At 41.8% G+C, this 14277-nt stretch overlaps 1 protein-coding gene across 1 annotated transcript in view; it reads left to right on the forward strand.

Annotated features, from left to right (window-relative positions):
* The window catches only part of LOC126471621 (protein arginine methyltransferase NDUFAF7, mitochondrial), a 67584-nt gene that overhangs the window by 13430 nt on the left and 39877 nt on the right, over positions 1 to 14277 (forward strand). Inside the window, exon 3 of the mRNA XM_050099857.1 lies at positions 4961 to 5071. Within this exon, the coding sequence (XP_049955814.1) occupies positions 4961 to 5071 (111 nt within the window). The remainder of the gene's footprint in view (positions 1 to 4960; positions 5072 to 14277) is intronic.

Below are 14277 nucleotides of genomic sequence, written 5' to 3' on the forward strand. Positions count from 1 at the left end.
ACGTAATTGCGTGGCGGCGTTTTCAAGGATCGGCGAGTCACAACACTTTTCCCACCTTTGAAATTGTTGCACTGGTCCTGATGGAGGTGTCCTGGAGATGGGCAACGTCCATAGGTGTTGTTTGATTCGCCGTAAAGTCTTGAGGAGGAGGCTTCCCATACGGACGGAAGTGTCCCCAATGATAACGGGTCGAGATGACAGGAGACGTAGGGGTCGAATCTGCTGGGGCCCCATGCACCCATCTGCCTGTTGCGGCAAGTCCAGTTGATATGACAGGAGACATGGGTGATGTGTCGGCGTCCGTTGGAGGAGAAGGTAAGTAGATTTGCTCTGACAGAGGATGGTCATCTGGTTCCTGCATGGGCACGTCTCCTGGTGGCATCTGTCCTTGTGCTGGCATCGCGATGACGGTGAGAGGGCTGCGTTGTGAGTATTGAGAGATGCCAAGATCCCGAGCGTCAGGTAGAGCCAAAGGTGGTGTAGCGGCATTCGGAACAGGCGTTGCTGGCACACGAAGCCGAAGCTGGTCCGAATGACGCACTGCAACACCCGTGTCCTTCTGGATTTCATACAGGCGTCTGCCACAGTGTCATAAGATGCGGCCCGGACTCCATTTTGGCCGCCTGCCATATCCCCGTACCCAGACGAGGTCGTCGGTGGTGAACCGGCCAAGTGAAGGCACCTGCGGCCGTGAGGTGGAAGGCCGCAGAAGATGAAGTAGCGTGCGGGGCTGTCGGCCATGTAAGAGCTCAGCCGGGCTGTGGTCGCCCATGGGGGTGAAACGGTAAGACGCCAGAAACTGGAGAAGCACATCATCAGCAGCAGAAGAATTCAGAAGTTTCCGCATCTGAGCCTTAAATGTGCGGACCAGTCGTTCAGCCTCACCGTTTGATTGTGGATGGAACGGCGGGGCCGTGACATGCATAACGCCGTGACAAGCACAAAAATCCGCAAAGTCGGAAGAGGCAAATTGCGGACCATTATCAGTAACAAGAGTAGAGGGGAGGCCTTCCAAAGAAAAAATGCGGGCGAGAGCACTGGTGGTTGCCACGGTGCTAGGCGACGTGCGACGGACAATGAAAGGAAAGTTAGAGTAGGTGTCAGTTACGAGGAGCCAATAAGTACCTAAAAAGGGTCCCGCAAAGTCAGCATGAATGCGCTCCCAGGGCTTCTCAGGCAAAGGCCACGGTGACAAAAATGACTTCGGGGCAGCAGCCTGTGACGCACAAGGGCTGCAGGCAGCGACCGTGTGTGCTATTTCAGAGTCGATGCCAGGCCAGTACACATGACGGCGCGCCAGACATTTTATGCGAGACACACCCCAGTGCCCTTGGTGAAGGAGGCGCAAGACCGAAGCACGCAAAAACGCAGGTACCACAACACGCGGCGAAGCATTGTCAGTGAAAAGGAGAATAACACCATCCCTAGCCGTGAGACGGTAGCACAAAGCGTAGTAGTTCCACAACGGATCAGAAGTCTTAGCGGACGGGCGATCTGGCCAACCCTTCTGAATACAGCGTAAAACCTGGGAGAGGGTAGGGTCAGAACCTGTAACAGCTGCCAGCCTGTCCCCAGTGATGGGGAACCCGTCCACAACCTGCTGCTCGGCAACATCCAGGTGGAAACACAAAAGTTCGTCCCTATTGAATGCCAGATCAGGACCCATGGGAAGGCAAGACAGAGCATCAGCATTTGCATGTTGAGCCGTTGGCCGTAAATGAATCTCATAATTGAAACGAGACAAGTAAAGAGCCCAACGCTGGAGGCGGTGTGCAGCCTTGTCGGGAAGTGACGATGGATGAAACAAGGAAACAAGTGGTTTGTGATCCGTAACAAGATGAAATTTTGAGCCGTAGAGAAAAACACCAAACTTATGAAGAGCATAAATAATGGCCAAAGCTTCTTTTTCAATTTGAGAATACTTTTGTTGGGCATCCGTGAGCGTTTTGGAGGCATAAGCAATGGGTTGTTCCGAACCGTCAGAAAAACGGTGCGCAAGGACTGCACCGACCCCGTATTGAGAGGTGTCTGTGGCAAGAACAAGATGGTGTCCAGGTCGATAAGTAGCCAGGCACGGGGCCTGTTTCAGCATAGTCTTCAATTTCTGGAAAGCCGCATCGCATGACGCGGACCAGTGAAAAGGCATGTTTTTATGCAACAGGCGATGCAACGGCTGAGCCACCGAAGCTGCAGATGGTAAAAACTTGTGATAGTATGCTATTTTCCCCCAAGAAGGCCTGCAGTTCCTTAACAGATGTAGGGCGAGGAAAGACATCGATCGCAGCGACAGTTTGCTGAAGCGGACGAATACCATCATGAGAGAGTTGAAACCCCAAGTACGTGATAGATGCCTGAAAAAATTGTGATTTCTGAAGATTACACTTATGACCGGCAGTCTGTAAGACATGAAAAAGTGTGTGGAGATTTTGAAGATGTTCTTCAGTGGTGGAGCCAGTGACAACAATGTAGTCCATGTAATTGATACACCCATGGACAGGGAGCAATAATTGTTCCAAGAATCGCTGAAAGAGAGCAGGGGCGCTAGCAACCCCGAATGGCAAGCGTTGGTATTGATAGAGGCCAAAAGGCGTGTTAAGGACCAGAAACTGCGGGAAGCAGCGTCGAGAGGAAGTTAATGATAAGCTTCTGACAGGTCAGTTTTAGAAAAATACTGGCCTCCAGCAAGTTTAGTGAACAGTTCTTCAGGACGGGGCATAGGGTAAGTGTTGATGAGGCATTGAGCATTTACAGTGGCTTTGAAATCGCCACAGAGACGAATATCACCATTTAGCTTAGCAACGACAGCGATAGGAGAGGACCACTCACTGGAAGTGACAGGAAGCAAGACCCCTGAAGTAGTGAGACGATCCAGCTCCCGTTTTACCCGATCACGAAGGGCCACAGGAATGGGCCGAGCCCGAAAAAACTGAGGCCGAGCAGTGGTTTTGAGCGTGATATGAGCTTCAAAGTCATTTGCACGGCCTAACCCAGGAGAAAAAAGGGACAAAAATGTCGTCGACAAGGAATCCAGTTGAGCATAAGGAATAGCATCAGAGACAATATTGACAGAGTCATCTATGGAGAACCCAAAAACGCGAAAGGCATCGAAACCAAACAGATTCTCTGCGTTACTCTGGTCGATGACAAATATGGGGACAGTGTGAACGACGGATATGTAAGATACCTCAGCATTAAACTGTCCCAAGAGAGGAATCTTCTGTTTATTGTGCGTCCGTAATTGCCGAGTGACAGGTGATAGGACTGGAGAACCCAACTGAAGATACGTCTGAGAATTAATTATAGTGGCAGCAGAACCAGTATCCACCTGCATGCGAAAATCTCGACCAAGGATTTGGACAGTGAGGAATAACTTCCCTGAAAGGGAAGAAGTGCAATTGACAGACAACACGGAATCAGAATCAGTGTCATGTTCATGAACATCATGTATGCGGTCGGATTTGCAAACTGAAGACACATGACCTTTCTTTTGCAATTGTGACACACAGCCCAACGTTGGGGACAATCCTCGCGTGAATGTTTCGTAAAACACCGCGGACATGAATGAAGTTGCCGGGAGTTTTGCTGCAGTTTCTTAGCGGGTTGTTTACGGTTAGGCCGAGGCTGCGTGTGGGAGCGTACTGCGGCCACGTCGGCCGGCAGGGACACGCCGCACGCTTCGTCAACAGTGCACAGAGGTTGTATTTCCCCGACATCACCCCACGTCTCTATTTGCGCCCCAGCGGCGCGAGAAATTTCAAAAGACTGCGCAATGAAGAGAACATCTAGAATCGGATTTGCCAACTGAAGGGCACGTTGCCGAACTTCTTTGTCGGGCGCCGACCGGATAATAGCATCCCGTACCATGGAATCGGCATAGGATTCTTTGTGAACGTCAGTAACAAATTGACACTTTCGACTGAGGCCGTGAAGTTCAGCAGCCCAAGCGCGATAGGATTGATGTGGCTGTTTTTGACAATGATAAAAGGCAACACGAGAGGCTACCACATGTGTTTGCTTTTGAAAATAGACAGACAGAAGTGAGCACATTTCAGCAAAGGACAAAGACGCAGGATCCTTCAAAGGAGCCAATTGCGACAACAACCAATACATTTTAGGTGAAATCCAGGAAAGGAACAGAGACTTACATGGTTGTTCGTCTGTGACATGAAATGCCAAGAAGTGCTGTCGAAGACGTTTTTCATAATCAGACCAGTCTTCCGCCGTCTCGTCGTAAGGAGGAAAAGGAGGTATAGCCAACGACGAGAAACGCCCCGCATTTGACGCCGCGATGAAATCGTGAATCGCCACTGTTAGAAGCGTTTGCTGTTCAAGGAGATTTTGCAATAGTTGCTCGACAGTAGCCATGGAACCCTGTGGGTCTACGGTGAAAAGGAAAAATCGACTACCTCGTCGCCAATTGTTATAACGTCAAGTTTAACACATATATTTCAGAACGACACAACACATATAAGTCACAGAGTAAGTTGATAAGCAAGACATGTGTACACATTAGCATTTGAATGAGCACTGAGTCCCAGTCTAGCGGCCGCTGCTCGGCTGGCCGCTTAGGTGGCGCAGCTGCCGCATGGCTGGCAGACAGCGCCGCAAATAGAGGATGCGCGTAATTGCGCGGCGGGGGCTTTGAATGATCGGCGAGTCACAGTGTGTGTGTGTGTGTGTGTGTGTGTGTGTGTGTGTGTGTTTGTGTGGGGGGGGGGGGGGGGGCGCGCGCGCGCATGCGCGCGCTTAGATCATTGGGGGAAAATTGGTCTTGTTAATGCATATTTGCAATTATGCAGTACTGTTGAGCTAATACAAGAAAAAGAAATAAGGATTATGAAACTAACGCCTCAAGAATGGAAATTAATGCCAGTTCTATTAAAGATTGTATTACTGACTATTGTAATAGGTCATTAAATCTCCTTACACCTCTATCTCACAAGTTAATGTTTCCTTACAGCTTATTGGAGTTTGGATTCTAAATGAGTGGACCAAATTGGGTGCACCAAAACCTCTTCAGATAACTGAATTAGGTCCTGGAAGAGGGACGTTAATTGCTGATATTATGAAGGTCTGTATTTTGAGCTTTTACTCGTGTTTGTCCATTTTGTGGTCTGTACTGTGTAACAAATTTTTAAATATTTAAGTTTTTCAGTTAACATGGGGTTCTGCGAAGGCCATTAAAATTTGAAAAGTGTTTAATGTTTGTGATGCTTCAGGCTTTCTTGACTTAGTAATGATTTGAATTATCCCCAGATTGAAAATCAGATATTTTCAGAATAACTGCCCAGTATTTTGTGAAGTAACTGTTTGGTGTCACCACCAGATATGATGGAAAACAAATTACAAATTGTCAGCATGCGGCTTATTTGTCTTCATGGTTGTGCAACAGAGCAAGACAATAAACCCACCTCCCCCCCCCCCCCCCCCCCCCCCTTGCACCCTTTTCCTGTTCTGCCATTATCTTTCTCCTGTACTCCCCCTATCTCCAGACGAGCGTGATGTCTCCAAAGAGAACATAATGAAAGGTACCCATAGTAGCCGAAGAAAGACATCTGCACTGTTATTCAGGTGATGGTAGCCCACAATGAGTTATGCTGTTTTTAATGTTTTTGTGGTAAGGTATTTGAGTCTTTGATAGTGCAAAAGATGGTCCTCCAACTGTTGCCATTCCTTGTTTGATACTGGGTATTGTTTTAATCTTATGAGCTCTGTTTCCCCAGTCTTACAGAGTTAAAAATTTGATGCACAAGAGAAGAGTATTGACTCTTTAATAACTAGTGGTGCTTTAGGACCACAGCCAAAATGAATTTTTTGATGGACATTATCTTTCTGTTGTTGACTGTAATGTTTTATTTCTCAGTACACAATTGCAATTTTGGCATGTAGACCAGTGTGAAGCCCTTCTGCAACAAACAACAATTGTTAAATGTGTCATAACGTGTAACATAGGATACAGTACATGATCAAACCAAAATGTAACTACTTACAAAGTAGTGCATTAGCACAAGTAAAAGCTATCTGGCCATTATACAAACTTCAAGATGTCCAAGGCAGTTTCTTGTGTCAGCATTCCATTCTAGAAACATCCCCCAGGCTGTGGCTAAGCCATGTCTCCGCAATATCCTTTCTTCCAGGGGTGCTATTTCTGCAAGGTTCGCAGGAGAGCTTCTGTGAAGTTTGGAAGCTAGGAGACGAGCTACTGGTGGAATTAAAGCTGTGAGGACGGGGCGTGAGTTATGCTTGGGTAGCTCAGTTGGCAGAGCACTTGCCTGCGAAAGGCAAAGGTCCCGAGTTTGAGTCTCGGTCTGGCACACAGTTTTAATTTGCCAGGAAGTTTCATATTGGCGCACACTGCACTGTAGAGTGAAAATTTCATTCTAGAAACATCTCCCAGGCTGTGGCTAAGCCATGCTTCCGCAATATCCTTTCTTCCAGGGGTGCTAATTCTGCAAGGTTCGCAGGAGAGCTTCTGTGAAGTTTGGAAGGTAGGAGACGAGGTACTGGTGGAATTAAAGCTGTGAGGACGGGGCGTGCATCTTGCTTGGGTAGCTCAGATGGTAGAGCACTTGCCCGCGAAAGGCAAAGGTCCCGAGTTCGAGTCTCGGTCCGGCACACAGTTTTATTCTGCCAGGAAGTTTAAGTTTCAGAATTTTCTGTTCCTGTGTTGTAGAAGGGGGTAAAACGAACCAATACAAAAATCAGGCGTGTGGAGAAATTGAAAGAGGTGAGATGCAATAATGAAAGTAATTTCAATGTAGGTAGTAAATTTGATTCTGCTGTGGAAGGTGATTCAGCTGAGGGTGCATATGCTGGAGGCCACATTAAATAGGTGCTTGAAGGAGGTGGCGTGTCAGCAGGAAAGTTGGTCAGTGACCTTCGAGGTGAACAGTTAATGGAAATGGAGATGGGTCAGTTAGTGATGGGTTGCTGCAAGGGGTCAGATCTCACAAATAGTATGTATAAAGTAAATGGAGATTTTGTAGCTACTCCCTTTGATGCCTCTCTGTCAGAGTGGAAGCATTCACCTCCTTTGATGGTAAAGTAGATTCTAGATCATTATTTAAGGAAGGACCTAAATTCAGTCTGGCTGGTTGAAGATCATGTGTAGTTTAGTGGTCGGTGGGAGCAAGACAAGTTTTGAGTAGGGAGGGAGTTGGGGCTATGTAAGTGTGAAGCTGGGGCCAAAGATGTATTCTATACATTGTTCCATGATGACAAAGCAGTAGATAAATTGACTCGTCTAGTGCCTGACACACAACTACAGCTCCATGCTTATGAAGTGAGATGAATTTTTACAAACTGAGGTGAGCTTTTACAAAATAATGGGAACTTTTATGAAGCGAGCTGAGCTTTGATGGAATTGCAGTGATATTTACACAGCATGCAACAGAAATGCAGCTTAGTCTTTACAACCTACCACTACACTGTGACATCGTTAGAAGTATATATAACCACAATGAAATTAAATTCAGCTGTAAAAGGGAGATATTTTACTTACTGTATTACATACTTATTCTCTGCTGCTTTGCTTTGTGTAAAAGTCAATGCCTGTTGCCTGTCTTGTAACAGAGAAACAGTAATGCCTCTTGCCTCAGTTGTACATGGTTTCTCAAAGTGCTGATGTGTGCTATTTTTCTCCTGTTCTTTGCAGAAAACACCCATCTCTTTTATACTTTGTTACCTTCTTGATGCAGCATTGCAGAGAACAATGCATTGATGATCTGTGTTGGTCTTAACAGCTGCTAGTTTAGTTTTCATGCTAGATATTTGGCATTTTAAAACTATCAGTTGTCTTGGAGAAGATATTTTGTCAATCAGATCAGTAAAATTTTGCTTAATTTTCTCCTTCTGTTGATTTAAATCTAAAAGCTTAACCTTTTCTTGGCTGAGTTCGGCCAATATGCTTTCTTTCTCACATACTGATTCCCCTTTCTCTGTCAACATGTAACGTATCTTTCTTTATGTCATCATTAACAGCACAAAAGTTATTGGTGTTCATTGAACTGGATGGCTGGCTTAGTTTGCTGATACATGTTTCATGTGGTACTGGAATCTATGCGTGAGCATGTGTATTATGGGTGCAAGCTTGACATAAAATACAAATCAATTTGCAGCGGCAAATTTTTTTGATCAAAATAAGTGACATTTACCTCAAACGTTGATAGTGCAAGCCTGCCATTTTCTTCTCCAACTAGGTATTTACGAACCACCTTTGCATGTAAGTTGTGCTTTTTGCAAATGTCCTGGAGCTTGCCTTTTTCTGAGGTACAACTCAGAGTTAGTTGTAACAGGATTTTAAATCAGTTGCTCCAATGATAAATAAAATACATGCTCAAAAGTTAGAACTTCCTCTTTTAGCATCAAACTCCTCACTAGATCCTAAGGTTCAGACTGTCTTTCCTTTGATTTGATTTTAGTACTGTATTTTTTTCTCCATACTCTGTCAGTTTGCCATGAACAATACAGTCTTCTCACTGGTTCTTCCATTTGTGAAAGCCAAGCGTTATTAAATGTTTCAACTAAATCTGACAGAAAACACTTGAGGACTTATTATTCCTACTACAGTCTTTATTTCATTAAAAAGTAATGGTAGCACCTCTTAGTAAGACCAAGACCTGTTTGAAATAAGGGAGGCACAAGCAAAACCTTGTGTCATGTTGTACAGTACAATAAGTGTAATTAACTCAAAACCATAACCATAACTATTCATTTAATGAGTTCCATCAATGCTGTACTACTTCAGAATTTCACTTTGAGCATATTATGAGGACGAAGTCTTTTCTCAGGAGCAGGTGATGTTGGCTGCTTGTAAAATGACACACAAATGTTATCACTAACATTGATTTTGATCATCCATGTTTCAACACTGGTGCTGTCATCTTAATGTCTCACGACACTGGAACATAATTTATTATGCTGCTCAATGTTGGCACCAGATTGCTGTAGCCTGGACTCACACGCATAAAGAGACTCTTGTTATGTTGAATATCACATGGAATGGAATCTTATTTGTGATATCAGCACTATTTGTTTTTATCTGCTTCTGTCAAACTTAAATGATTGATGATATTTTGATGTCCCACATGAGTAACCAAGTATTTTATTTTGCAGCTACTATCTCCAGCTTAGGTTATTTTATTCCTGAAAGGACAGATACCTCATATGTTGTTAGTACCTTGGGTCTTCATGTGTTGTATGCCTTTACATTTAGGTACATATTTTCCTGAATGACGATATGCAAAGAAATTCCATGTGACATTCTCCAAAGTACAATAAGACCCATGCTTTCTGTTGTAAAGTGAAAATGTGTTTCAGTTTCCCACTGCCAGTCACTGAAATCCTGGGTAGATGCAAATTCAGTCACTTCTGATGCAATAGACACAGCATGTTTCATTGACAAGTGATCATAATAGCATCTCTTTGAAAGGCCTGAATTTGGTCCACAAGAAACAAAATAATAGTGGGGATGCAATTTAGAATTAAAGATCCATGCAGGTGCTGCATTTGGTGACATTAAATGATTCTCTGTTTGATTTAGATTGTAATAATTTCATAATGCACCTTAATATAGGCATTCTATCAGTTGGAATGGTGAACAAGTTTTATGAGCTAGAAGTATTTGTGGAGAACACAAATTCTGTAAAAGTTATATGCTGAAATGAACACTGGCCTAAAAATCAAAATATAAACTTGATAAATTCACTTTCAGATTACAATTTAGCTGTGAGTTTTTGTAGAAAAAACAGTTTTGGAGCATTGTGCATTCTAGTAGAGGACTCACCAAACTATGATACAGAGTTTGTCAGGTATGTAAACAAATACAAAAAATATTTGGCAGAGTAGATAAACAGGAAAAACGTATGGCAAATGGTAAATACATATCAAATGCCACAAATAAATCAAAAGCTGTACAGCAGATTGTCAAAGCTGAAACAAAAAGTTATAATTGCTTGAACAAGGAACTATTGTTTGAAAGCTGCTGCATTGAACTTTTGTAATATGGTGTATTATTATCATATATCACATCCTGACTATCCAGTTACATGTCCATTTCTTGACAAATCTGTAACCTTGCTGAGTAGGTTGCAGGTGGAAAAGTTATGTAAAATGATCATAATATCTGCTAACTTCAACATAGATGTAAGTGCTGATGACAGGTTTGCCATTTGTTTGAAGAACTTGCTATCTACAAGTGGCCTAACATTAAACTTTAGTCAGTACACTAGAGCAACAGCATCTTCTGCGACATGTATAGATAATATAGTGAGCAGTATCAACTATTGTGCTACAGAAAAGTTCATCTTAGAATTAGGCATATCTGACCATACAGCCCTATTTATATCACAGCCAAATTCAGATAAAGCTGTAACAGTGAAATGAGTCAGAAACTTCAGCGAACAAAATGTGAATACATTTGTTATGAGACAAAATGAACTTTCTGGTCATTCAGCAACCAGTACTCAGTAAATATGAACTAAAATGCTTTCGTATCAGAATTCATAAGTGTTTTTTGATGAATGTTTCCCCTTTATAACAGCACATGAAAAAAACGAGAGAAAAAATAACCTTGTAAATAACTGAAGGCATCAGCACATGTAGTAGTAGAAAGAGGAAACTGCGCATGGAAGCAAAGAAAAACTATGATGCAGAGTTTGTCAGGTATGTAAACAAATACAAAAAATATTTGGCAGAGTAGATAAACAGGAAAAACATATGGCAAACAGTAAATACATATCAAATGCCACAAATAAATCAAAAGCTGTACAGCAGATTGTCAAAGCTGAAACAAAAAGTTTTAGTCCTAAATTAGAAATAGATTGGGAAATGATTTCAAACTACAGACATATATGTGAAGTATTCAACAGATGTCTTATAACTTCAAACAAAATTGATGTTCTTCCTCCTCCACACATAAATCCCAATATAATGCAACACAGATCATTAGAATTCAGATCTACTCATGTATCCAGCTATGGAGTGGTTAACATTATAAAATCCCTAAAAAATTTTAAATATGTGGGCTGGGGTGAAATTCCAACAAAAGTAATAAAGGCAAGATGCGATAATATTGCACCCCAAATGTGTCACATAATAAATCAGTTGCTTGATGGGGGTTGCTTTCCTGACTGGCTGAAATATGTGGAAGTTCAGTCTATCCACAAAAAGGACAGACAAGAGGAGAGAGGAAATTTTCACACAGAATCAATACTTACCAATTTTTTCCAAAATATTTGAGCGAATACTGTATAACCAATTAGAAAAATATAACAGAAACATAACATTATTCTTATTAATCAATATGGATTTAGAAAGGGGCAAAGTTCTATCCATGCTATTAATGAACTAATCATTAAAAAAAGTAAATGCCTCGATAACAAGGAGTGCATAGGCGGTATTTTCTGTGACCTCACTAAAGCATTTGACGTGGTAAACCATTAGCAGCTGCTCCTCAAATTACCTTCTTATAGCTTCCATGAAAAGCCTTTAAGTTTGTTCTCATCCTATCTCAAAAATGGAAAACAGAGGGTAGTTATACAATGTAAGGGTGAGAAAGCATGCTCTGGTGGCAAGGAAATACAATACTGTTTCTGTGTTATATAAATTACATTTCGGATAAGGTAAATTCAGATTCAATTTTGTATGCAGACGACTCAGAAGCAGTAGTCTGCTGTAAAAACACTGAAGGGTTAACACTTAAAATGAAACAATCTCTTCAAGAACTAGAAAATTGCATAAATAATAATGCTATGGAGCTAAACCTAACAAAAACACAAATTGTACACTTGAGGATCAAACAATCTGTTGAATATATAACACAGTTAAGTTATGAAGGCATAACACTGATGACTACAGAATCTTTCCAATCTCTTGGAGTGACTATAAACAAAAATTTGTCATTTACTGATCAAATGGATTGCTTACTGAAGTAGTTAAATAGTTTTGTTGACGTATGGGGGTTCTAAATAAATTAACTGACTTAGCTGCTAAGAAAATTGTGTACCATGCATATTTTATATCAGTTGTAAGATATGGCATAATTTTTGGGGTGTTGAAAAAGGAAACCTGCTCAGAGTGGTGAAGCTACAGAAAAAAATTTATCAGAGCTGTGACTGGAACAAACAGTAAACAGTCATACAAACCTTTATTTGCAAGCCTTGACTTTTGAGAATTCCTTCTATGTTTATATATGAAACACTTCTCTTTGATCTAAAAACCCACACCTTTTTGAAGGAAATTTGCTTTCACATGCGTATGAAACAAGGAATAACCAAGATTACATATTACCTTATTATATGAATTGTTATCAGGAGAAAGAAAACTGGCGTTCTACGGGTCGGAGCGTGGAATGTCAGATCCCTTAATCAGGCAGGTAGGTTAGAAAATTTAAAAAGGGAAATGGATAGGTTAAAGTTAGATATAGTGGGAATTAGTGAAGTTAAGTGGCAGGATGAACAAGTTTTCTGGTCAGGTGAATACAGGGTTATAAATACAAAATCAAATAGGGGTAATGCAGGAGTAGGTTTAATAATGAATAAAAAAGTAGGAATGCAGGTAAGCTACTACAAACAGCATAGTGAACGCATTATTGTGGCCAAGATAGATACGAAGCCCATGCCTATCACAGTAGTACAAGTTTATATGCCAACTAGCTCCACAGATGACGAAGAGATTGATGAAATGAATGATGAGATAAAAGAAATTATTCAGATAGTGAAGGGAGACGAAAATTTAATAGTCGTGGGTGACTGGAATTCGATAGTAGGAAAAGGAAGAGAAGGAAACGTAGTAGGTGAATATGGAATGGGCTTAAGGAATGAAAGAGGAAGCCACCTGGTAGAATTTTGCACAGAGCATAACTTAATAATAGCTAACACTTGGTTCCAGAACCATAAAAGAAGGCTGTATACCTGGAAGAAGCCTGGAGATACTGGAAGGTGTCAGATAGATTATATAATGGTAAGACAGAGATTTAGGAACCAGGTTTTAAATTGTAAGACATTTCCAGGGGCAAATGTGGACTCTGACCACAATCTATTGGTTATGAACTGTAGATTGAAACTGAAGAAACTGCAAAAAGGTGGGAATTTAAGGAGATGGGATCTGGATAAATTGAAAGAACCAGAGGTTGTAGAGAGTTTGAGGGACAGCATTAGGGAACAATTGACAAGAATGGGGGAAAGAAATTCAGTAGAAGAAGAATGGGTAGCTTTGAGAGATGAAGTAGGGAAAGCAGCAGAGGATCAAGTAGCTAAAAAGACGAGGGCTAATAGAAATCCTTGGGTAACAGAAGAGATATTGAATTTAATTGATGAAAGGAGAAAATACAAAAATGCAGTAAATGAAGCAGGCAAAAAGGAATACAAACGTCTCAAAAATGAGATCGACAGGAAGTGCAAAATGACTAAGCATGCATGGCTAGACGACAAATGTAAGGATGTAGAAGCATGTATCACTAGGGGTAAGATAGATACTGCCTACAGGAAAATTAAAGAGACCTTTGTATAAAAAAGAACCACCTGCATGAATATCAAGAGCTCAGATGGAAACCCAGTTCTAAGCAAAGAAGGGAAAGCAGAAAGGTGGAAGCTGTATATAGAGGTTCTATACAAGGGCGATGTTCTTGAGGACAATATTATGGAAATGGAAGAGGATGTAGAAGAAGATGAAATGGGAGATACGATACTGTGTAAAGAGTTTGACAGGGCACTGAAAGACCTAAGTCAAAACAAGGCCCCGGGAGTAGACAACATTTCATTAGAGCTACTGATAGCCTTGAGAGAGACTATCCTGACAAAACTCTACCATCTGGTGAGCAAGATGTATGAGACAGGCAAAATACCCTCAGACTTGAAGAAGAGTATAATAATTCCAATCCCATAGAAAGCAGGTGCTGACAGATGTGAAAATTACCAAACTATCAGTTTAATAAGCCATGGCTGCAAAATACTAACACGAATTCTTTACAGACAAATGGAAAAACTGGTAGAAGCCGACCTCGGGGAAGATCAGTTTGGATTCCGTAGAAATATTGGAACACGTGACGCAATACTGACCCTACGACTGATCTTAGAGAATGGATTAAGGAAAGACAAGCCTATGTTTCTAGCATTTGTAGACTTAGAGAAAGCTTTTGACAATGTTGACTGGAATACTCTCTTTCATATTCTGAAGGTGGCAGGGGTAAAATACAGGGAGCGAAAGGCCATTTACAATTTGTACAGAAAGTAGATGGCAGTTATAAGAGTTGAGGGGCATGAAAGAGAAGCAGTAGTC

The sequence above is a fragment of the Schistocerca serialis genome, chromosome 3 (assembly GCF_023864345.2).
Source record: "Schistocerca serialis cubense isolate TAMUIC-IGC-003099 chromosome 3, iqSchSeri2.2, whole genome shotgun sequence".
NCBI lineage: Eukaryota > Metazoa > Arthropoda > Insecta > Orthoptera > Acrididae > Schistocerca > Schistocerca serialis.